This window comes from Panthera tigris, chromosome B3 (genome assembly GCF_018350195.1).
Source record: "Panthera tigris isolate Pti1 chromosome B3, P.tigris_Pti1_mat1.1, whole genome shotgun sequence".
NCBI classification, from domain to species: domain Eukaryota; kingdom Metazoa; phylum Chordata; class Mammalia; order Carnivora; family Felidae; genus Panthera; species Panthera tigris.
This window is the reverse complement of record NC_056665.1, coordinates 972,189-996,685: the sequence shown is the minus strand read 5'-3', so window position 1 is coordinate 996,685 and position 24,497 is coordinate 972,189. Positions and strand designations below refer to the sequence as shown.

General features: G+C 58.5%; 1 protein-coding gene across 8 annotated transcripts in view; it reads left to right on the top strand.

Annotated features, from left to right (window-relative positions):
• The first annotated feature begins 2,472 nt into the window (after window positions 1–2,472).
• The window catches only part of RASGRF1 (Ras protein specific guanine nucleotide releasing factor 1), a 102,575-nt gene continuing 80,550 nt past the window's right edge, over window positions 2,473–24,497 (top strand). For 5 of the 8 annotated variants that reach the window (XM_042987862.1, XM_042987865.1, XM_042987863.1 and 2 more), the window contains exon 1: window positions 2,473–3,012. In XM_042987862.1, coding sequence (XP_042843796.1) covers window positions 2,737–3,012 — 276 coding nt within the window. In that variant the 5' untranslated portion in view covers window positions 2,473–2,736. Of the gene's footprint in view, window positions 3,013–11,153; window positions 11,176–16,763; window positions 16,786–16,888; window positions 16,939–24,497 lie in introns of those variants that run through there. The other 3 variants (XM_042987867.1, XM_042987868.1, XM_042987869.1) reach the window with 3 other exon arrangements.

The following is a 24,497-nucleotide window of genomic DNA, read 5'->3' as shown; positions in this document are numbered from 1 at the left end:
ATGCTCCTTAATGCTCCTTCATGCGTCCTCGTGTACAGAGACGTGTCCCCAGACTCAGGGGAAGGTGTTCCCCCCCGGGGCACACTGAGCGCGCTGTGGGAGAGGAGCACTGGAGGCCTGAATATCAGGGCGCAGGGGCTGTGATCTGTGGATCCCTGCGTCCCCAGCGGCCCAGGCTGGGGGCTCTGTGAGCGCTCCCGGGACAGGCTTGCATGAGGGAATGAACGAATGAATGGGTGGATGAATGAATGAACACCTCCAAAGGCGGTCTGCGGTCCAGCCAGGTCACATCACCAGCGAGCTCACTCACACGCAGGCTCTCAGACTCTGCCCGCAAGGAGGGCCTATATTTTAACAAGACCCCTGGCGATTCCGGTGCCCACGACAGAATCGCTGGGTCCTCCGCATGCTGGTGGGTGTCTAACTTTGCTGCACATTAAAACCAGCCGGGAGAGCACATAAACCACTCACAGCCTTTTGTGGCTGCTTGTCACACACCCCAGGTGATTCCTGTGTGCAGTCTCAGGTGCCTTAGGGTCTCTGTCACAGTGGCTGCCCTGCAGGCCCAACCTGGGCTCTGGCCCACCTGAGAGGTCCTGCCCCATCTTAGGATAAAAGCCCCACCCCCCAACCCAGGGACTACCCCCTCGGCTGTACACAGACCCTGGGGACACAGGACGCAGTTCAAACCCCAGCTCTGCCCTCCGAGCCTCGTTTTCCCCAACTGGACGACAGAGCTGGTGGGGGTGGGGGCACCTACCCCACAGGGTGGCCGAAGGGTTTAAACGACTTGACCTATCTGAGGAGTGCCCTGACCAGACTGCCCCTTCCCTGGAGTTTCGTGGGCCTCAGTATCAACAGGCCCAACGAAGGAGTTCAGATGAGAGCTGGGGTTAAGAACCTCACTCCTGGAAACTGCTTCCCCAAAGAGGGCTAGAAAGAAGCAAAGGCGGTCACAGCGGAGGGTCCCTCTGGGGAAAATGAAGACTGAACCGGGAGGCTTAGCCATCTCGCCTCTTTTGTTTTTATTATTCGTGAAGAGAACCGGCTCCTTGCAGAGTCCGCGCGCGGGGAGCGTGGACGCTAAGAGGGCGCATTGAGGTTAACACGGTCTCGCTCCCCAGCGCTTTCCCCGGAGGAGGGCAGGCCGGAGCCTGGTGCCCAGGACCGCGCGCGGCGTCTCCTCTGCGCGGAGTCGGCGGGCCTCCTCCCCACGGCTACCTGATTCCTGGGCCCCTTCCCTGCGCCAGCCCAGGGCGGTGTGAGCGTGTGTGTGAGCGTGTGTGTGTGTGTGTGTGTGTGTGTGTGCGCGCGCGCGCGCGCCGGCGGGGAGGGGTGCTCGCAGGTTCGGTGCTGTAAGATGGTGTTCCTCCCTCCTTCCTTCCTTCCTTCCCTACCTCCCTCCCTCCTTCCTTCCCTCCCTCTTCGGGGCCGCGCGGCCGCCCTCCGCCGCCGCCGCCAGCGCGCTGGGCCGGGCCGGGCGCCCCCCTGGGTCCCTCTGCGGCAGCCGGCGGTGCGCGCTCCCCGCCCCGGCGCCCCTCTCGCCCGGCGGCCCGCGCGCCCTGCCGGTGCAGCATGCGGGCGCGGTGACGTTCCCGGATAAATGCCGTGTAACTGTGTAGGCGAATGGGAGCTAAAAATAAGAACGGAAAATCTATCATTAAGGTATCATTGCGCCAGCGCAGCTATTTGAAGGCTCCCATGGTCCCCGGCGCCTGCGTTTGAAACCCGCCTTTAGGCTTTGGGGGGGTATTTGCAGAAAACTCCCGGCGGCGGCTCGCCAGCTAGACCTCGGGGGCGCAGGGGAGGGGGGTGGCGCCGGTAATTATGGCAACGCGCAAAATGAAACAAAATAAAATGAGCGCTCACCTAACCCCTCCCCCACCGCACCCCCTGCGCGGTCCTCAGGTCGCTGGGGAAGCCGCCGGGTGTGCGGCTGGACCCTGAAATGAATGTGACCCGGCCGTTTACGCAAAGAATAAGACCGAAAGCTCCTTCAGAGCTATTTCGCCAACCACCACCCTCTTCCATCCACATCGGATTAGAAAAATAAAGTACCGGGAGGGAGCCTTTGGAAGAGAAAATGAAAACTGGGACTTAACCCCGGGTCGCCAGGGCGCCGCGGTGGGGCGCAGAGAGGCAGACTCCCAGGATGGCAAGCCTCCGGGGTTCCATGGGGTTAAACGAAAATTGATCTGATTTGGTTTTTAGCACCCGAAGGGGAGCAGGGGAGACCGCGGGGACAGGGGCAGGGTTTGCGCGTGTGCTTGTGCGTGCGTCCGCGTCCGGGGAGGGGGAGGGGGCGCCAAGGTGCAGCCTGCGCGCCGCTCTGCGCCTCGGCGGGCTGCGTGCGTGTCTCTGTCCGCGCTGCTCACACGGGCTCTTCGAGGGATCGGCGTCACATGACTCCGCCTGCCCCTCGCCCGCGCGCAGCTCGCCAGTCCCTCAGTTTGCCCGGCGCCGGGGGAGGGTCGGGAGGCCTCTCCGGGGCCCGGGGGCGCCGCGGGGCGGAGAAGAAGTTCCGGCGGGGAATGGTACATCTCTCTTCCAGAAGCCGCGGCCCGGCGCCAGCTCCCGGAGTGTAGCTATTTGGGGGGAGGGGAGAGCGACCAGGAGCGAGCGAGCGAGCGAGCGAGCGCCGGAGAGAGGCAGCGCGCCGCGCGCACGGACGGGGGGCCGCGGGGTGTCGCGCGGAGAAGATGTAAGCGCGTGGGGTCTCGCTGGCCTCCGAGCACCATGCAGAAGGGGATCCGGCTGAACGATGGCCACGTCGCGTCCCTGGGACTGCTGGCGCGCAAGGACGGCACGCGCAAAGGCTACCTGAGCAAGCGGAGTTCGGACAACACAAAATGGCAAACCAAGTGGTTCGCGCTGCTGCAGAACCTTCTCTTCTACTTCGAGAGCGACTCGAGCTCGCGGCCCTCGGGGCTCTACCTGCTGGAGGGCTGCGTCTGCGACCGCGCGCCCTCCCCCAAGCCTGCGCTCTCGGCCAAGGAGCCGCTGGAGAAACAGGTGAGGCCGCCGCCGCGTCTGACCTCCCAGCGCCCCCGCCGCGGCCACCCTCGGCACCCCGGGGCCTTCCGCCGGCCCGCGGCGCCCGAACTTTGGTCCCTCCCCTCTGGGCGCCTTCGGTGCGAGCGGAGGCTGGGCCCTGGCGGGCGGGTGACCCCGCGGCGGGCAGAGCGGGCAGGGACTGCGGGCAGGGAGTAGGCGCGGGCTGCGGCTGCCCTTCACCCGGAGAGCTCCGTGGGAGGCGGGGACACAGGGGCCGAGACGCGGAGGCGCTGGGGGGCGACGGGGTGCGGGAGGAGACGGGGTTCCGGAGGACTGGGGAGAGACGATGAATGAGGACCGACATCCAGCCAGCAATGGTGCTCCCCACCCCCACTGCCCCCCCGCGGCCCCCGACAGTCTGCTCCGGGCCTGGAGAGGGCGAGACGGAGGCGTCCGAGCGCCTGGGTCCCCTGCTCCACCGCCGCTCAGAGTGGAGAGCCCGCCCTAGCTCTGCCGAGTTGGGGGGTGCGGGCCGCTGGGGTCGGTTCGGTGCCATCGGGCGTGATGAGCTCCCGGCCGGCCCCAGGCCCGAGCACCAGACCCGGGTGTGCCAGGAACCCCCTCTGGCGCGCGGGGACCAGGGCCAGGGCCGCTGCGGAGGCCGCGGGACAGGCGGGCGCCGCTCTCCTCCCCCTCCCGCTGCGACTCCGCCACCGCCGCAGTCCCGCTGCCCTCGCGTTTCCCGAGCTGCAGGGCTACGGGGCCGGGCCTGGGTTTGCCCGAGGGCCAGGGCGGGGTGGGGGTGCGCCTCTGGCGTGGAGGGAGGGAGGAGCGACCGAGAGCGAGGGCAATTTTTAAGCTCGATGCGCTCTCCAGAGGCGACTGCTCCGTTTCCATGCCTCTGGGAAGGGAAAGTCGAAGATAGTGGTTCCTAAAATGTCATCGCTGGAAGGGACCCGAGATCCGTGGGGGCTCCAACCAGCTAGCTGTCGCCTGGAGGAGGACGCCGAGGCCCACAGGGAGAAATTTACTTGCCCAGTGTCATACCACCAGTCGGTGGCTCAGGCTCAGAAAAGAGCACTGGGTTCTCAAAGCCACTGCTGCATGGAGACCAGTGGTGACGGAGTGGCCCAAGTGTCAGGAATAAAGACCCTGCTCGAACCGGCCCACCGTGTTGTGGGGACGGGTCTGAGCCCGGCGTCTGCAGTACGCCCCTTTCTTCCCTGCCCTTGTCTGCTGGCGTTGGATGATTTCTGGGGACTGGGAAATGTGGGCAAGAATATTCGAGGGCCCATCTCTGGGGACAGCAGGCCACACGGCAGGGAGAGGCTCGCCGATGGCAAAGCTGAGCAGAAAGCAGGCAGCTCCTGGGCTCCAAGCACAGATGGGGCCTAGAGGACTCACCTGGGAGAGCCAGACCCAGGCTGGGCCAAAGACGCCGCTCTCGGCCCTTGATAGGCTGTCTTCACGGGCCTTCCGGAACATTGCCAACCTTTGCCAGCCCAAGTCCACCTGCGCCTGCCGGCAGCCTGCAGCCCCAGGCCCAGCTGGAGCCCACCTGCATCCGCCACACCAGAGCAGAGCGCTGGACAGGGGGGTGGAGGAAGCTGAGTGGCTGTGAGGCTCACTGCCTCTGTTCTCAGCCCTCGGAAGCCGGAGGCAGGCCTGAGACTGAATCTCCGCGCCACGACCTCAGCGCACACGCTCAACTTCTCTGAGCCTCTGTTTTGTAATCCAGATAATGGAGATAACAGCACCTACTTTTCTGAGATTTCTAGAACGCGGGCAAATAATGTATATGAAAGCATGCTCACAACACGTTTTAGCTGGATCTAAATAAATTGTAGTCGGATCTCCATTACCCACTTGGGCAGGGAATAAAGGCCAGACACAGAATGTTAAAGCTGAAAGGCAGCTCAGAGAGAGTTCACACATAGCCAAACGGGACCAGCGAGTGGGGGTCACCTATCCCCACAGAGTAAGTCAGGGCAGAATCGGACCTAGAATTCACCCAGTGTCTAAGGATTCCTGAAAAGGAGATCTTGTGTTGATCCCAAATCAGTCTTGGCTCAGGTAACGAATCATGCTAGCAGCAGATTTTGGACGGGACAGGAGTGCAAAACCCAGAGATGATATGCTCACATGTTAAGGGCTGTGTCCCCAGAATGCCACCGATCGGGCATCCCCAGATGTGTTCAGAGAGCGGGCTCGTGGCGTGAGAAGATTGGGAGGTGACGATCTGATGCGGCCCAGCTCCGGTGCAGATTCCGTTAGGGACGTGTGCTTTGGTCTCAGGCACTTGCATTAGATGTCCCTTCTGTCCCGCTGCAGAGCGGGAAAAGTCCACTCGCCTTCTCTGGCCTGTGCGTGTTTGTAAGAATTTATAACGTTTCGGTTCTAAATTTCAGAGTAAAACCGATAGTCTCAGCAGCTGACCCGTATCTCTCATCGGGTTGGGTGCCCCATGGCACCACCCCGCGGGGCCCCAGCGTGCGAGCCTGGCTCCCAGCCATCCCGTCACCGGGCCTGCCTGGGATTTGGGCCCACAGGAAACCCGGACTCGGAACCGGCTGGGCGTGTGGTGGGGTGCCCTGGTCAGGGCCTCGGAGGTGCCCAGGCTGACCGGACCGGCCGGTATCTGTGAAGCCGCTGTGTTAGCAGGATGTCTTTGTGTTGGGTCGAAGCAGGTGGCCTCCCCCCGGACAGGCAGGAATGCGTCAGGGACAGAGCACATAGTAGGTGTGCAGGGAGCGCCTGTAGAGCCGAACTCGGGGTCTCTCATGTGAATTCAACGCTTCGTGCCCTGGGGCCTGCCGCGTGCTAAGTCCAGGTCCTGTCGCTGTGTCGCGGGCCTAGGAAGCTGGATGGTCACGGCCCCCAGACCCTAAATACGGGCACTCGCCTGGTGCAGATTCTCCAGCAGGACGGAATGCAGGTGCTCTGGGAGCCCAGACCCCAGCACCAGGCTCAGCCTCGGGGGATGCCCTGGCCTCTGGCTGCTTCCGTGCGGGTCTGACCGCACCTCATGCAGCCCCGGTGTGCTGGAGCCCTGACCTGGGACCCCACACCTCATGAAGGCGGACTGGCACAGCCGCCGTCTCCTCCTGCCCTGCTCCCTCAGTGCTGACTTCCTCTCCTCCTGGCCCCGGTGCCCTGGGCTTCGGGTTTGGATTCAGCCTCCCTACAGGCTGACCCTTGGTGTGGGAGCCGTGCTCTGGCCTTGAGCGCCCCACCCTCGTGCTGAGCCCTCTGAAATACAGCTTCCGGCCTCAGCTTCTCACCAGGCGACCCTGACCATCCAACCCCAGCCCCTTCCTCGCCCCACCAACCACAGAGGGTCCAGCCGCGGGACCCCAGGCTCTTCCCGATTCACTTAGGACAGATGGGACATGGAAGGGACACAGACCCCTTCCACGGGAACCTCAGCACCGATGTGGGCGGAGGCTCCAGAGGCCGGGGGGTGGGGGAGCCCAGAGCACCGATTGTCCCCCCTCCCCCCAACCGGGTGCCTTTCCCCGGAGATAAGGTGGAGCCCCATTCCCGCTCCTCACGGGACGTGTTCCTGGTCGGTCTGGAGCGTTCACATCAACGACAGTCCTAAAGCTGCGAGCGTGCCCGATTTACAGATGGGGAAACTGGCTGGCGGTGCCACCAGCAAGGCGGGGGCCGAGCTGAGACTCCTCGGGCTCTCCCGGTCCGCAGCTACGCCACCGTCTTCGCCACGAAGCTTGCCCTCCCGTTGCTCTAGCACATTCAGCTTCTCGGCCAATCAGAAAACTGCAAACCTGGAGGGAGGGGGTGAGGTTGTGCCGGAAGCAGCCCCCTGAGACGCAGAACCGGGGCTCGGACTGCGGACGCTGGCACCTGCAGAGGGGCCCACGGTGCGCCCCCCCCCCTCTGACCCGGCAGGTGCGGGGCCCCAGGGTTAACTGTGTGGGGTGCCCGTTCCATCCCCCCTACGTCTCTAGAGCTGAAACGAGGTTGAAGAGCCTCGGTAATTATACCTTAACTGGGACAAGGAAATGCCAGGTCACTGCTCGTCTGCTTGGTGACAGTGGGGTGATGGGACCGGACCAGAGGACACACAGCTGCACTAAAATACACTACAGTGTGTGCAGCAAACATTCGGGCTCGAGGCGCCAGACCCGGGCTCAGTCCTGCAGCTACAGAGAAAAATAAAGCTTAATGTTGGTCTTCAAAGAGCTCGCGGTGGGGTGGGGAGCCCTCCCCGGGCTCACTCCCATAGTTACGGCCAAGTGTTGGGAGCTCTCCCTCCCCTGCTTCGTGCCCATGGGGTCACTGAACACCCTCGCTCACGCTGTCCCCCTCACCCCCCCTCCACACAGCCCCCACCAGGGTGGTCTAACCGCATGTCAGGTCGCGGCACCAAGCCTGTGAGGCCATCAGTGGCTCCCGTTGCCTTTAGGAAAAAATGCGAACTCCCAGCCATGACCTGGGGCACCCTCGGGACCCAGCCTCTGCGCCCCCAGCCCTGCCCCACCGTCCACATTTTGCCCCTCCACACCCTGCACCAGCCTCTGCTTTCCTACCTCAGGGCCTTAGCGGATACTTCCTCCGCCTGGAATGACCTCCCAGCCCAGGCCCTTCAGTGACCAAGTCCTGCCTCCGAGGTCTCAGCGTAGAAGCCACCTCCTTAGGCTTCGCTCACCACACACCGGGGCTTTTCCCCATCCACGCCATTGTCACAGTCTGCAAAGACCGTGTGTTTGGCTGGTGGTTTGTGAGTGGACACCACCCCCAGGACGCAGGTGCAGGAAATCGGGGGAAACCCCCCCAGAACACAGGTGCAGGAGATCAGGGGACATCCCCCCCCCAGAACACAGGTGCAGGAGATCGGGGCCAGCCAGGGCAGAGGCCGATGGGGCTGTCGCAGCTAGTAGTTGGGGGGCTTGCTGAACCCCGGGCAGCAGCCGGGTCTTTACAACAGAGACTGTTTACAGACACTGGGGTGCCCCTGGCAGGACCTGCGGTCCAGCTGGACAGGGTGGAACCTGACGTCCGACTGCCGACCTCAGCCTGGGGCAGACGCGGTGCCACCAGCAGAGAGAGACACGGGAGGGGAGCAGACCCGGGGTGGGGGGTGGTGGATGATGGCGAGTCCATCCCAGGAGGTCAAGGGTCAAATGTGAGGTGACCCCAGGTGTGGTGACTGCAGGTGCAGTGACCCCAAGTGTGGGGAGGCTACTTACAGAGACAGAGGCCGCCAGGCAAGCAGGGTAGGCGCTGACGGGCTGGACTGCTAGAAGGGGGCGCTCGGAGGGTCTGGCTGGACCAACACGTGCCCGGCCTGGCCCGTCCACTGTCCCTGCCCCCTCCGCAAAGGCAGCCAGCACCGTGGACGCCGACTTGCCGGGGTGCCCGCACCCACAGCTCGGTTCCTGACGCTTCCAAGAGAGTTCTGTCACTGCACCCTCGTGGAGGGAGGACCGGGGCCCGGAGCATTTGTCAAGGCCCGAGGGCGGAGGTCGGGTTTGAGCCTCCTGTGCACCCGGTGACTGTGACGCGACACACAGGCCCCTCTCCTCGGCCCCTAACCTACGGCTTCCCTGCCATCTGAGGAGCCCTGGGGCTTCTGCAGGGACCCTCGGTGACCACCATCAGGGCAGTGGAGTGGGGGCCACAGCCCTCACCAGAGGGAGCAGCCCCACTTTTAACCAGTGTCCGTGGTAGGGGCCCACGTGAAACATCCTCTTTATTAGTGGCTTCAGGAAGTTTCATCTTCGCCCAAAGGCAGCGCTCTGTGGCCTGAGCGCTCGCGTGGAGTGAACGTGGACTCGGCCGTGGGTGACCTTGTCGCCGAGCGCTTCCCAACGCTAGACCAGCGAGCACAGGAGAGTGGGGAACACGGTTCGCGGAGCAGCTCCGATCCGTGCCGGGCACCAGGGTGCGGTTTCACGTCCGGTCCCTGCTGAGTCCTCTCAGCAGCCCCTGCTAACCCATTCTCGAGACGACAAAACTGAGGCTCAGAGACGTCAGGGACTCCCTCGGGATTACAGAGAGCGTGCGGCAGAGCCGGCAGGCGGACCCGGGCCCCTCGCCCGCCTGCCTCCGGGACCTGAGCCCTCCGCCACGCTCAGCACACAGGCCTGGGCCGGGGGCGGTGGTGGAGTTTACCATTCTCTGCCAAGAAAAAGAATCAGCAGCAAGTGAAAATATGTCACTGTCGCTCCGGTGACTTCTACGAAGCAGCTTCTGTTTCTGCTTGGGTGGGAGCCTCGCAATTCGAATCCCACGAGCGTCAAGGCCAAGACAGGCGTCCACATCCCACGGTCCGGTCTCCCCGGAGCCCGTGGGAGCCCGGAGCCGGCGCCCATGTACACACAGCCAAGAACGGGACTCAGCCCCCCGATGTGTATGCGGGAGCTCCGGGGACACGTGGACCCGGGAGGGGCCCAGACGCCTCCGCGTGGGCACCTGTGGTGCAGTGGGCATGCCCACCCCCTCCCCAGAGAGGGGCACACAGCCCCTCAGATGCAGAGCCCGGTCGTCAGCTGGCTCGCTGAGGACGAGCCACCCCGCCCAGGCAGGGAGGCAGCATTAGGTGGTAGCCACGGGCTTCGAGCCGCGCGGACCGGCGTTCCTGCAGGCTCTGCCCCCTCGTAGCTGGGGGTGGTCACGCTCCCTGAGCCCCGGCCTGCCTGCCTGTGAGGTGGAGGCCGTGATGGAGCCTCCCTCTGCCCCCTGCTCTGAGGCTTAGACCAGTGGCTCTTTGAAAAGCGCTGGCACAGCCCAGTGGGTCTCGTCAGTAAGCGATGGCTGCTGCGGCTTCGGGTTCCGCCTGCGTGACCAGCCTCTCGCTCAGCGGAGCAGCGACCCCGGGGCCTGGCGGCTCTGACGGGCTTGCAGCCAGGGACAGCAGGCCCTGAGCCCGGATATTAAGATGGGTGGGAATTCTTCACACGGAGAGCCTGGGCGCTTCTGGGAAGGTCTCGGCAAGTCTGTCCCCGGTGCGGGGACGGGGAGCGATGCCCGCGGGAGCTCGTTCCATCCCTGCTGGCCACCCCGGCCCTGTCCATCTTGCCCCCTGCGCGTCTCACACCCACCCACTTGGCGTCTGCCTCCCCCAGCTCCGGTCCAGGCTGCCGTCCCCCCTCACCGGGACGTGGGGGTGGCCTCCGGGCCGTGCGCTAGTCAGGACGGGCCGCGCTCAGCTGCCGTAACGACCGCCATCTGCGTGAACGCGGGAACGTGTGTCTCTTGTCGGTGCCTCTCCCGCCCCGTGCGCCTGGCGCCGTGATCACTGGGGGCCCAGGCTGATGGAGATTCGTGCTGACTCCTGCCCCCGCGGCCACCCAGCCGAGGGGAGGGCGGTCACACCCACCCCCCCCAGGAGTGACCCGCTCTGGCCTCAGCTCAGTGGACAGGCAAGTCACGTGGCTCAGCCCAGCGGCAGCAGGCAAGTGTCACGGCCTCCTGTGCCTGCGGGCGGAGCTCCGGTGTCCCCGCCGTCTGCCTCCAGCCGCTGTGTCCCGCAGGCCGTCTGCCTGGGTGCAGCCAGAGCATCCGCGACACACAGTTCCCACTCACACACATTCCCAGCAGCGGGGGGAAGGCCAGGCGCCTCACGGCGGGCGTAACGGCAGGAGGCGGAAGCCGGGCTCAGCCCGGTGGGTTCACACTTGCAGGGGCAGGTCCGGGCCAGGCCTCCCCTTTTCCTGATGCTCAGTGACCGTCATCCCTAGGCAGGCGCCAGGAGAAGCACTTTGGCCACCGGGTTTCCCCTGAAGTAATGAGGAAGAGAATTCTAGAAGCAGAAGTGGCGTTCTGTTCCGCAGAGTTGCTGGTGCCTCCTGGGAGCCAGGCCCGTGCTGCCTGGGGCCAGGAGGACGGGACAGAAGGAAGGGCCTGCGTCCTGGGCCACCGTCCAGTGAGGAGCCCCCCCCCCCCCCGCCTCCGGTAGACAGCGGCAGCACAAGGGGGGGCCAGTGCTGGTGCAGAGCAGAGCCCGGGTCTGTGGGAGCCCAGCCGGGGGGCAGCAGGGCAGCTCGGGCAGGAAGGGAGCCGTGGGACATCCCGTGGAGGCCGTAGGGGCCCCCTGAGGCCTGTGTGCCCGGCTACTGAGCCGGCCCTTCCCCCCAAGAAGTTTCCCACCGGGTTCCTGACGGAGGCCAATGCCACACTGGAGCCTGTTCCTGAATTCGGCAAACGTCCTGAGATCTGGTCGGTGGCAGGGCCAGGCCGGGACGGGTCTGCGGGGGGGTGGCGATGGACTGAAAGATGTTCGTGCCGGACCAGCCACGCAGGACCTCCGTGGCCCTGGCTCCTCGGGCAGGAGTAGCTTCAGACAGAGACCACCCGGCAGTAGAGGGTCGTGGAGGCTGACACGGGCCCCAGGCCTCGGGCTGAGCACCGCCTAGTTCAAGGCTGACTCTGAGGGGGGCCGGCCCTGTAGCCACTCATCCCCGTTCTGGCCGGGCCGGCAGTGAGCCGTGAGGTGTCGGCAACAGCGGGCCTCAGTCCCGGCTGGGGAGGGCCTCGGGGACACAGCCCAAGCCCCATGGGAGGCGGGAGCTGGAAGGGGCCTGAGACAGACACGTGGCCCGGGGACCGGGCAGAGCCCGGTGCGTTAACCAGGCCCTGGGAGGATTCCAGCTGGATAGCTCCGAGGCCCCTCGGAGCAGGGGCAGGATCCAGACCCCTCTCCAGCCGTATGGGACGGGGCGGGGCATCAGGAGCGGGACAGCTGGTCGGTCCAAGGAGTGATGCGGGAGCACCGCCGGCCCGGGGAGGCCAGTCCTTCCAGTGAGCAGGCCCGCTCGGGAAAGCTGTACTGGTGGAGTGCCGTGTGGCGGGCACGAGACTGGCGTGGCTGGGGCAGCAGCCAGCATTTGAGGAGCGAGTTCTGTGCCGCAGAAGCAGTGGGGGTTGGGGGGAGCCGAGGACACTCCGGGGAGACCTGGCCCGGGTGGGACAGGACCTTTCCCTGCAGGGGCCGGGGAACAGGGCGGCTTCCCTGGGAAGTCTGACCATGAGAGGTATGGAAGGGACCTGAGGGGGAGCCTGGATGGACGGCCCTTATGCGGCGGGGGGGGGGGATCCAGGCCAGGGCGTGTCCACACACGCACACACATGTGCACGAGAATACTCGGGGTTCTCCGGCACAGCCCCCTCTGGACCGGGAAAAGCAGCATCCAGCAGAGAGGTCCGGCCGAGGCCCGGGGCCAGCTGGACCACAATCCCGAAGGAGGAGCGGGAGGGATGAGCCAGGACCTGTTGGGGGACAGGGCAGCAGAGTTGAGCAGGAACGGTGCCTCCGTCGCTCAGCTAGAAGCAGGGGGCAAGCAGTGGGTCTGGGCTCTGGCCAAGCAGGATGGAGACCGGGGCCAGGGGGAGCACAGGGGGCACTTCAGTGGTCCACGTGGGCGGAGCTGAAGCCTCGAAGCAGGGCGTGGCACGGGATGGGGGAAGGCACAGCGTCTGGAGATTCCAGAGTGAGACCCTTGCTGGCCAGCTGAATATCAGGAATGAGAAGAGATGGGAAGCGGAGTGTTGCACGGGCCGCCAGCCATTGCCTGCTCGACCTTGGCACACCTGCGACCCCTGGGTTCGTGACCCCCAAGCCTCTCGAGTACGCACTCGCGCAGGGGGGGTTTGGGATCAGGGTGGGCATTTTTTATTTTGAAACAACAGTTGTGGGCTCTCAGGGCTCTGGAGGCCAGCGGTCTGAAGTTGGGGCCTTGCTCCCTCGGACGTCCCAGGGAAGAACTTCCCTGACCTCCTCCAGCTTCTGATGGCTTCTGGCAGCCCCCGGTGCTCCTTGACCCACAGACGCAGCTCTCTGACCTCTGCCCGTGTCTTCACTTGGCTTTCTCCCTGTGTGTCTTTGCCCAGCTGTCAGCGCAGAGCCCGACGTGGGGCTTGAACTCAAACCGTGAGACCATGACCTGAGCCGAAGTCAGACACTTAACCGACTGAGCCACCCAGGCGCCCCAAGACCTTATTTTCAAATAAGGTCACAGTCACAGATTCCAGGGGGTTTTGGAGGCTGCAGTCGCACAGCTCGCGAACGCACACGCATGTGTGTTTCCTGGGAACTTGCCACCAGTAGTTTGATTAGACCCCCCGCTTAGACTTGCAAAGGATTTGATTGGTTCGAAACCCATTATTAAGCACTTTTATGAACCACGAACTCTCACATTATCTCTGTGAGGTGGGCGATAACCTTCCCCGTTTTGTGAAAGAGAAAACGATCTGATCGATCTTCAGAATCTGAAAACCAAAGGGTTCCATGGTGGCGTAAGTTCCAGGAAATATCCTTCGCCGCAGGACTGCGTGGGGCCTTTACGATGTGAGTAGGCCTCCGGGGGTCCCCGAGAACCAAGGACTTCCGTCGTGAAAGGCCAGTGCCCCACCCCTTACGGCCAGCCCCGCCGCCCAAGCCTGGGGAGCACAGTGTCACCTGCCTTGTGGCTTTGCTGGTAATTAATAAGCCTGGCTCCCGTGCCACGGTGACAGATGTGTGACAGATGTGTTCGGTCACCCATTCAGCAAATGGAGGCTGCTCTGTGCCAAGGCCAAGGCACAATGCCGAGCTCCAGGGGCATGTCTTGGTCAGGAATCGTTTAGCGGAAACAGGAGCTTGTTCAGATCAGCTTAAGCAAAGGGAAGGACTTTGTTGGAAGAGCCACCGTGGTGACCCGTGGAGCCTCGGAGAAAACCTGTGTGCGGCCTCCGTGGCCTGGACCGGGAACACGCCTCTGCCCAGCCCCCTCGCTACCCAGTCCCTGTCCCCGCTTCTCTCTGAGACACTTGTTTCCTTCTGTGCCTTCTCTCTGGCTCTTGGCGGTCACCATGCACAGCTCATCAGCTGCCTCTCCACGTCACCGTTGCAAACACCTGACACCCTGGGTGTGACCGCTGGAGCACCTGCCCACGGCCGCCCCAGGGCTGCGCTCCCCGTGGGCGAGGGGCGGGCAGCGGGGGCAGTGCTTCTGCCGGGGCATTGCCCCCTCGGGGTTCCCAGCACTGGGTGGACATCGAGACTAGCCACCCCAAGCCCATCCCCCTGCCCGGACCCTCTGCCCCTGGTCCTGCTTTAACAGGTCTCAGGAGGGGCCTGAGTGTGCGTGGCCCAGAATGAGCCTCTCCGCTCTCCCGGAAAGACCACTACAAAGCCATCATCACAGGGGCGCCCAGGGGGCTCAGTTGGTTAAGCGGCCAACTTGATTTCAGCTCAAGTCATGATCTCATGGTTCGTGAGTTTGAGTCCCGGGTCGGGCTTCACACTGATGGTGCAGAGTCTGCTTGGGATTCCCTCTCTCTCTCTCTTTCTCTGCTCCTTCCCCTCTCTCTCTCTCAAAAATAAACAAACTTAAAAAAAAAAAAAAGACAAGCCCTAAAGTACAGGCTTTTAGTACTCAAAGGCAGCCTAATCATCCTTATGATTAGGATGGCGGTAATTATAAGGGCCCAGGGGTGACAATACATTTAGATTGACACAGAAGTACTCGCCCGTCTGCGTCCCTCGCGGGAACTTAGGTGCCTCTTAGCATAGGCGGGCAGGTGTAAACCCCCTGCTTGGATCAAAAATTTTGACCGCCTTAAGCCATATGAGGATCACCGCGGAAATCGAGTTAGAGCCCACTCGAATCCCGTAGCTTATGCCGTGGGACTACACATAGGGCAAGTCAGGCGCGTGCCCCTGACTCCCAACAATCATTCCAGTCAGTTCAACAGACAGACACACAGACACACATCACATCAGGACACGGGTAACAATGGGCATGCCTACTGGTTTTTCAGGCGCCCGGAGATGTTTCTTAGCACTCTGGACTAATTTATACAGAGAAACTGGACGTCCGTAGAGAAAGTGAAAGTGGTTAACTCGCAAGCGCGTTGGGCGTGAGTGGCCCACAGAAAAGAGTCCTGATGGGCCAAAAAGGCCCCCCCGATGGGCCAGAAAGGCCCCCTGTGTCAGTGGACGTCTCCAACTGACCCCGGCTGGGTGCCCTATAGCGCGTCCGCCAGGGTCACACCAGCTTCCAGACAGAACCGGTTCTCCAGAGAAAAAACACAGATCAGAGAAAAGGAAGAACGTTAGAGCCGGCTTACTTACCGATCGATCGGAATCAGATACGACCCGTTGACCAGAAGTCTGGTGGGCTCGGGGGAAATCTCGGTGGGACCTCCAAATGTTATGCCCGAAGTTCTGAAACCTCCCACAAAAGACCACCAGAGTCGTTAGTCAAAGCCAAGCGGCAAGGGTCGTTTATTGCAGGTTCGACCTTGGACCTCCACGCACTTGTTGCCGGTGTCGCTAAGAGGCAAGGCTGACCGATCGGGACCAACAATCTTGATAAGAGTGTGGCCGACCCATCGGGACCAACACTCTTGACAAGAGTGTGGCCCCGAACAGCCGGGGTACAGAGTTTTTAAAGCCGATCACATTGTTTTATCATTATCTGGGAACAGAACAGAGAAACAGTTTCCAGATGAGTTAGAAACAGTTGCCAGATGAGTCAGAAACAGTTATCGAATGAGGTGATTATTTTAGACTTTCTGCCGCTAAGTTGCAACCAGTGGATCTCCTTGCCCTTGTCTCTGATGCTCTTTTTTGAGGTTTTGTTTCCTTCATTGATAAGCCTGATTCACAAGAGTGTGAAGTATGATTTACAAGAGTAAAAGCAAGGCTGTTATCTTTTGACCTTCAGTGTCAGAACAAAGTTGTTATCTTTCAAGCTAAGCGTTAGCTTTACAGTACAATTTAACCCTTACAGTGCAGGCTGATAATGGCTTTGCGGGGGGAGAAGAGGGATTGTGGGAGCGCCTGGCATTGCAGAATGAGCAGGAAAGAGACGAGCTAAGCTCTGGGTCCAAAGAGCAGCAGGCCTTCTGAAGGCCTTTCACGTTTGTCATCGACAGCCGTGAGGTGACCAGTGTGCGGGCAGAGAGTGAACGCGGGAGAACTTTGTTTCCCACGATGGATACCACCTGTGTGCCCCTGTGGCGCCTGTGTTCCCGTGAGAGAGAAGAGGCTGCCCCGTGTCCCCCGGCTCTGAGCACCGCCAGACGCGCCCGGCCCTGCCATCTGGGGGGGGTGACCCTCCGTCCTGCTTGGCCCAGGACTCCCGTGGTCGGCACTGGAGGTCTGTCCTTCGGGAGCCCCTTGGTCGGGGGCAGCGTGGGGCAGTGGTCACTCTGCCCGCCAGCTGGGCGTCCTGCTGGGTGTCCTGGACGGCGGAGAAAGCTGGAGGCGGGGGCCCTGCCAGCCACCCCACCCCCAGCTGCCGGGAGCTCCTGTCTGCTCAGCCGCCCTGGATGGTAGAAGGTTGTGACCCAGGCCTGAGGACGCCAGGAACACCGTGCCTGGGCAGGATGAGAAGTAAACCCAGCCCCCGAGGGCGAGCAGGCAGTGGGAGCCATTGGGTGGGCAAAGCCCCTGGACGTGGTAAGGCCCCTGAAAGAATCCTGGAGCTGTTGTAACGGTCTGGCTTTGAGGCTCAGAGTGTTTCTGGATCCATCACAACCTTCAAGTCAAGGTGCCCGCCTCTTCAGGTCTAGGGACGCTCTGGTCTGTCCTGGATGTGGAGGCCCCCGCGTGGACTTCTGGGCCCTTCCCTGCAGCTCTGGACGCTCCCGGGGTCGCTCATCGAGCCTGCTTCCGTAACAAGGTCAAGTGTGGTCCAGTGGCAGGTTCGCCTCCATGGCACCTGTGGGTCTGTTCCGGCAGCTCCCGTGAGACCTGTTAAGATTCTGTACAGAATCCTCCTCCCAGAGGAGGCCCCAGCTTTGTGTCTGAGTTTATCCCGTATCCTCGATGACGTGTAATGTGTGAGTACTGACCCCTCCCCACACGGCGTCCCGGGGAAGCCACACGTGTGGCCCTGCATCGCACCGGAAAGCTTTGGGGTGTCCCCACCGCTGATTCCAGAACGATGCTGCTGTTCTGTAGAGGGATCCGTCCCACGTGGTCACGTTGTCGTGGTAGGTGTGACGCGGGTCCTGCCCTGTGGTCATTTTGAGGCCCACGTATTATTCTGGTTGAGTTCAGACTTTGGGAAGCCCCAAACTGGTCCTGCTTGGTCGGGCACCATTCTGGGTGTGCCTGACGTGTGGTCCTGGTCACGTCCCAGTGGGCCCCTGGCCCCAGTACGTGTGCCGTCCACCCTGCAACTCTGTGGGGCCCACCTCTGGCCTCTGCTTGGCCTTGTCTCTCTGGGAAGGCCCAGGGGTGGTTCTAGCTGTCAGGGCCGACCTGAGGTCTGTCTGAGCTTGGATCCGACACCATCTGAGGCTGTGGGACCATCTTAAGAGCTCGGTGGTCCCCGGGGTCACTGTTCCTCCCTAGAAAAGGCTGATGTTGGCAGTGTTTATCCAGAACCCCAGAAACACCCAGCTCCCTTCTAGACTGCCAGCCGCGTGAGCTTCTCAGGTAGTTGGGGATAGGACATCCTGGTTCTGGAAGACTCCGGTGAGCTGGGCTGGTCCCACTGACCCCGTGGATCCTGGGACCTGAGCCAGAGCAGGTCGGTGAACCCTCCCTCGCCCAGCCCGCGCCCTAACCGCAGACCATACTGCTCCGGGATCCGGAAAGCCTGTCCCAAACCCACCCGAATGAGCCAGAAAGGAGCTGAGGGAGCAGAGAGTGAGGCAGAGGCAGAGCACATGTGTCCAGACTTCTGCACCAGGAGGAGAGAAACGGGGAGCCCCTGATCTGACCGCAGCCTGTCACCAGCCTGAGAGGGAGGAACTGACCAAGAGGGGAGCTGTGCGGGGTGCTCCTTCCTGCAGCCCCGGCCAGCCGACCTCACCTTCCCTGCAGAAGGAGGCAGAGAGGTGTGGGAGAGGGACCCGGGGAGGGTGGAGACCCAAGGGGCAGGGACAGACCCAGCGAGAAAGGGGCAGAGAGGTGCACGGATAGGACAATAGATAGAGGCAGAGAAACGGAGAGAAGATCACAGAACAGCAGGGAGGTGATGGCTTCCCAGCCCCGCGAGCGACGAGGCGGGCTCCTCCTGGAACATGCCGGCGGGACGCAGCCCAGCTCCCTGTCCAGGCTGCTGCGGTGGAACCGGGCTGGGCCCCCAAACCACCCACCACCCCCCTCCCCCGGCACCTCTGGTGACCACCAGTCCGTTCTCTACTTTTCTGGGAGTTTGGTTTGGCTTGGTTGGTTTTTTAGGTTCCACTTTTCTTTATCCGTTCATCCTTTGATGGACACCGACGTGGCTTCCGTGTCTTGCCCGCCGTACGTGACGTTGCCGTGAATGTGGGGGTGCGGGTGGGTTTTGGAATCAGTGACTTTGTCTCCTTCCGATAACTACTCAGAAGTGCAGTTGCCGGATGGTAGGGTCGTTGTTTTTCCAACCCGAGGACCCTCCACACCGGTCTCCACGGCGGCTGCACCGGTCTGCGTTCCCACCCACAGTGCGCGAGCGCTCCCTTTCTGCGCGTCCTCGCCAACACCTGTTGTTCCCTGTGTTGTTGATGTTCGCCATTCTGACAGGTGTGAGGTGGTATCTCTTTGTGGTTTTGGAAAGAGAACGAGCAGGGGAGGGGCAGAGAGAGGGAGAGAGGGAATCTTAAGTAGGGTCTGCCTGACACAGGGGACTCGATCCCACAAATGACAAGATCGTGACCTGAGCCGAAATCAAGAGTCTGACGCCTAACGGACAGAGCCCCAGGCACCCCTGTGCAGAAGCTTTTTATTGTGATAAAAATAATCACAATTCGTTTATTTATTTTTGCCTTTATTCCCGTTGCCTTTGGAGTCAGATCCAAAAACACACCGCTGAGAGTGAAGTCAAGAGCTTCATGACTACATTTTCTTCTAGGATTTTTATGGTTTCTGGTCTCACATGTAGATCTTTAATCTGTTTTGAGTTTATTTTTGTGTGTGGTGTAAGAAAGTGGTCCAGTGTCATTCTTTTGCACGTGGCCGTCCGGTTCTCCCAGCACCGTTTGGTGAAGAGGCTTTTTCTCATTGCACATTCTTGCCTCCTTTGTGGTAGATCAATTGACCACGTGAGCATGGGTTTACTTCTCCCTTCTGTTGATTGATCCGCATGTCCGCCTTCATGCCGATAGCGTAGTGTTGGGATCACCACAGCTTTCTAATACGGTTTGGAATCAGCCAGCGTGATGCTCCCAGCTTCCTTTTTCTCAAGACCGCTGCGGCGACTTGTGATCTTTCGTGGTTCCACACGAATTTAAGGATTGGTTGTTCCGTTTCTGCGAAAAATGGCATCGCAGTTTTGAGAGGAATTGCATTGAATCTATAGATTGCTTTGGGTATGTGGACATTTTAACAGTATTAAGTCTCCCATCCGAGACCGCGGAACGTCTTTCCATTTCCTTGTGTCGTCCTCAGTTTCTTTCTTCAGCGTTTTATACTTTCCAGAATATGGGTCTTCGCCTCTTTGGTCAGGTTTATTCCTGGGTATTTTATTATTTTTGGTGCAATTTGTAAATGGGGTTGTTTTCTTAATTTCTCTTTCTGCTGTTTTAATATCGCTGTGCAGAAATGCAACAGATTTCTGTACATTGATTTTGTATCCTACGACTCTGCTGAGTTCATTTATCAGTTCTAGTAATTTTTTGGTGAAGTCTTTAGTGTTTTCTATATAGAGTATTATGTTATCTGCAAATAGCGAACGTTTTATTTTTTTCCGTATCAACTCGGATGCCTTTTACTTCTTTTCCTTGTGTGGTTGCTGAGGCTGAGACTTCCAACATTGTGTAGACTAAAAGTGGTGAGTGGACATCTGTCTCACTCCTGACCCTCGGGGAAAGCTGTTTTTCACCACTGAGGATGATGTTAGCTGTGGGTTTTTCACATGTGGCTTGTGTCATGTGGAGATATATTCCCTCTAACCCTGCTTTGTTAAGAGTTTTTATCATAGATGCATATTGAATTTCTTCAAGTGTTTTTTCTACATCTATTGAGATGATCATGTAATTTCTATTCCTCATTTTGCTAACATGCTCTATCACACTGATTGACTTGTGGATGTCGAACCATCCTTGCATCCCTGGAATGAATCGCACTCAGTCGCAGTACATGATCCTTTCAATGTGTTGTTCATTCAGCTTGCTAATGTTTTGTTGAGGATTTTTGTATGTATGCTCATCAAGGACATTGCCTGTGACTTTCTTTTTTCGATGGCGTCCTTGTCTGCTTTTGGCATCAGGGTAATGCTGGCTTGGGAAAATGAGTTTGGAAGCATTCACGCCTCTTCAATTCTTTGGTAAGAGTTTGAGAAGGATAGGTGTTAAATCCTCTTAGGGGCGCCTGGGTGGCGCAGTCGGTTAAGCGTCCGACTTCAGCCAGGTCACGATCTCGCGGTCCGTGAGTTCGAGCCCCGCGTCAGGCTCTGGGCTGATGGCTCGGAGCCTGGAGTCTGTTTCCGATTCTGTGTCTCCCTCTCTCTGCCCCTCCCCCGTTCATGCTCTGTCTCTCTCTCTGTCCCAAAAAAAAAAAAAAAAAAAAAAAAAAACGTTGAAAAAAAAATAAATCCTCTTTGAATGTTTGGTGGAATGCACCAGTGAAGCCTTCTGGTCCCAACTTTTGCCTGTTGGGGGGTTTTGATTCCTGATTCAATCTCCTTCCTGTAACTGACCCATTCAGATTTTCTGTTTCTTCATGATTCAGTCTTAGAAGACTATGTTTCTCGTAATTTACACAATTTTCTAAGTTGTTGATTTGTTGGTGTATAATTGTTCATAGTAGTCTCTTACGATCCCTCGTATTTCTGTGGTATCAGTTGTAACTTCTCTCTTTCGAAAGTTCCTGATTTTATTTGAGTCCTCTCTCCTTTGTTCTTACTGAGTCTAGTTAAACGTTGATCAGTCTTATTTGTCTTTTCAAAGAACCAACTCTTCTTTTCATGGATCTTTACTATTGTTTTTTTAGTCTCAATTTCGTTTATTTCTGCTCTGATCTTTATTTCCTTCCTCCTACAACTGCTGGGTTTTGTTACTCTTTTTCTAGTTCCTTTACGTGTAAAGTTAGATTCTTTACTTGAGCTTTTTCTTATTTCTTGCATCGCTACGAACTTCCCTCCCAAAACTGCTTTTGCTGGATCCTGTAGATTCTGATATGTTGCATTTTCGCTTCTATTCACCTCAAGGGTTTTTTTTTTTTTTTTATTTCTTCATTGAAACATTTGTCGTTCAGCATTGTGTTTAATCTTCACACGTTTGTGGTTTTTTCCCGTTTTCTTTTTGCAAGCGATTTCCAGTTTCGTACCATTGTGGTCTGAGAAGATGCTTGACATGATTTCAATCTTAAATTCATTGACACTTGTTTTGTGGCCTAACATATGGTCTCTCCTGGAGAATGTTCTATGTGCACTTGGCCAGAATGTGTGTTCTGCTGTTTGGGGATGGACTGTTCTGTGTAGAGCTATCAGACCCATTTGGTCTAATGTGTCCTTTAAGGCCATTGTTTCCTTGTTGATTTTCTGTCTGGATGATGTATCCATTGATGCAAGTGGGGTGTTAATGTCCCCTACCGTTAACTGCATTGCTGTGCATTTCTCTTTTTAAGTCTCTAGTATTTGCTTCATGTGTTTATGAAGCGTATGTTGCATACATAAATATTTAAAATGTTGTCTCTTCTTGCTGGATTGACCCGTTTATCATCAGTAATGCCCATCTGTGTCTGTAATCATGGGCTTTGTTTCCAAGTTTCTTCTGTGTTAGGTAAGTGTAGCTACCCCAGCTTTCTTTTGGTTTCCATTTGCATGAAGCATCTCTTTCCATCCCTTCATTTCCAGTCTGTGTGTCCTTACATCTGTCTGTCCTTACATGTTATAGAGAGCACATAGGTGGGTCTTTTTTTTTTTAATTGATTCAGCCACTCTGTGTCTTCTGATTGGAGAATTTAGTCCCTTTTTGTTTGTGGTACTTACAGATAGGTATGTACTTGTTGCCATTTTGTTCATTATTTTCTGCACATCTCATATTTCCTCTCTGTTCCTCCTTCTCTTCTTGCCCCCTTCCCTTGTGGTCTGACGCCTTTCTATAGTGTTACGTTATGTGGTTACCATGTGACCTACATACATCAGCCTACAGACACACCTTGGAGATACTGCGTGTGCGGTTCCGGACCATGGCGATAAAGTGAATGTTGCGATAAAGCGAGTCAAATGAATTTTTTGGTTTTCCAGGGCATGTTAAGGTTACATCTACGCCGTCCTGCAGTTTATTATTTCTTGGACATGTGCGATAGCACGATGTCTGAGAAAACAATGTACTTACATAAATTTTAAAGTATTTCTAACCAATGTTAACTCTCTCCTGAGCTTTCAGTGAGTCATAATCGCAGATCCCCGCAATAAAATTAATAGTAGCGAAAGAGCTTGAAATACCGCAAGAATTACTAACAGGTGACACAGAGACCCAAAGTGAGCAAGTGCCGTTGGGAGAATGGCACCGATGGACTTGTCTGATGTGGGCTTGTCGCAGACCTGTAATATGCAAAAGTGCAAAATGCAGTAAGCAGAGCACAGTGAAATGAGGTGTGCCCGTGTGTGTGTGTGTGTGTGTGTGTGTGTGCACCCCAGTCTGGTTTAAGTAGCTAGCAATTTAAGTTTGAACACATCCTAAAACTTAACATTTTTACACCCTCTCCCCCATGTGTTAGGCTTTTCATGTCACGTTTCACATCTTTTTTATTTTTACCCCTTCCCTCGTTGTTGTGGTTGTAGTTATTTTTACTGCTTTTGCCTTTAACCTTCATTCCAGCTTTGTAAGGGATTGAGCCGCCGTCTTTACTACACGTCTACCTTTACCGTGAGATTTGTGCTCCCACGTGTGCTCTCATTCCCCGCTAGCGCCCTTGCTTTTCAGCCCAAAGAAGTCCCCCGAGTGCCTCTTGCTTGGCCAGTTCCGTGGCGGCGAGCCCCTGTGGCTTCTGCTAGTGTGGAGAACGTTCTCTCCCCTCAGTTCTGAATGACGACCTTGCAGGCTGGCGTGTCCTTGGCGGAAGGTTTTTCCCTCGGCACGTCGACTATACCCCGCCACTCCCGCTGGCCTGCGAAGTTTCTGCTGAAAAATCTGTTCATAGTCTTGTGAGGTTTCCCTTGTACGTAAGAAGCTGATTTCTCTTGCTGCTTTGAGGACCCTCTTTCTCTTTAACTTCTGATGTTTCCGTCATAGTGTGTCCCAGTATGGGGCTCCTTTGGTCACCTTCCTTGGGACTCTCTGGGCTTCCCGGACCCGGATGTGTGTTTCCTCCCCCAGGTCAGGGTCGTTCACAGCCGTTATTTCTTCAAATGACTTTTCTGTCCCTTTCTTTCTTCTTCCGGGCCCCTTACTACCCAAACACCGTCCCCCGGGTGTCATCCCCTGGGTCCCTGAGCAATCTTCCTGCTGCTCTTTTCCAGTGTGTGCCTGGCTTCCAGATGACCGGTCCTGTCTTCCGCTTCGTCCGCCGTGTTGTTGAACCCCTCGTGTGTTGTCCAGAGTTACTGTATCCTTCCCTCCGTGACTCCTGTTTGGTGCCTTCTTGTGTTTTCTCTCTGTTGAGGCTCTCACTGTGTCCCTCTGCTCTTCCCAAGATCAGTGAGCCTCTCCGGGACTGTTACTCTGAGCCCTCTATCAGGTAAATTAGCTGTCTTAGTCTCACGAAGGTTTTTTTACTGGAGTTTCATCTTGTTCTTTCTTTGGGAACGTATTCCTCTGTGTCCTCATTTTGCCTGGCTCTCCGGGTTGGTTTCCACGTATTAGGCAAAAGTGCTCTCTCCTCATCCTGAAGGGGTGGTCACGGGAAGCCCGGGGTGGGTGTCAGTCTGCTGTTTGCACGGTGCCCCGGGGAGGTGGCCTGCCAGGAACGTCTCTCCGATTGTTTCAGTCCTGTGGGGCCCAGAGCTGCAAGCCCCCCGGCCACCAGAGCCACACATCCAGGGGACACCCCCGTGGAGACTGGGCACAGATCTGTGGTGGGGACGTGGGGGCAGAACACGTCGGGGCAGAACACATCAAGCCTACCTGCTGGGTTCAGTGGAGCGGGGGCCACGGCCTCCCCTCACTTCAAAAACCCCCGGGCATTCCTAACTTCGGCTGTTCTCACCCCGTCACCGAGATCTCTTCTCCCAACCTTGCTGCTACTGTGAGGTCTGCTTCCCCTGGAGAAGCAGCCCCGTCCCTCCGTGCTGGCAGGGGAGGTGGAGAAGAGTGGGAAGTAGGCGGGCACAGGGACAGTTGTAGCACCCACAGTGCCCATCCCAGGGTCTTGCCTTCCCCACCAGGGCCCGGACCCCTGAGAAATGCAGCCACGCCAGGCAGAATGGCTGGCACAGAGCAAGTGCTCAGGGGGCATATTGGCAGTATTATCGGGAATAGTTTTTAAAAATTTTTTGATGTTTATTTTTGAGAGGAGAGAGAGAGAGAGGGAGAGAGACAGAGCATGAGCAGGGGAGGGGCAGAGAGAGGGAGACACAGAATGTGAAGCAAGCTCCAGGCTCTGAGCTGTCAGCACAGAGCCCGACGCTGGGCTCGAACTCACGGACTGTGAGATCATGACCTGAGCCGAAGTCGGA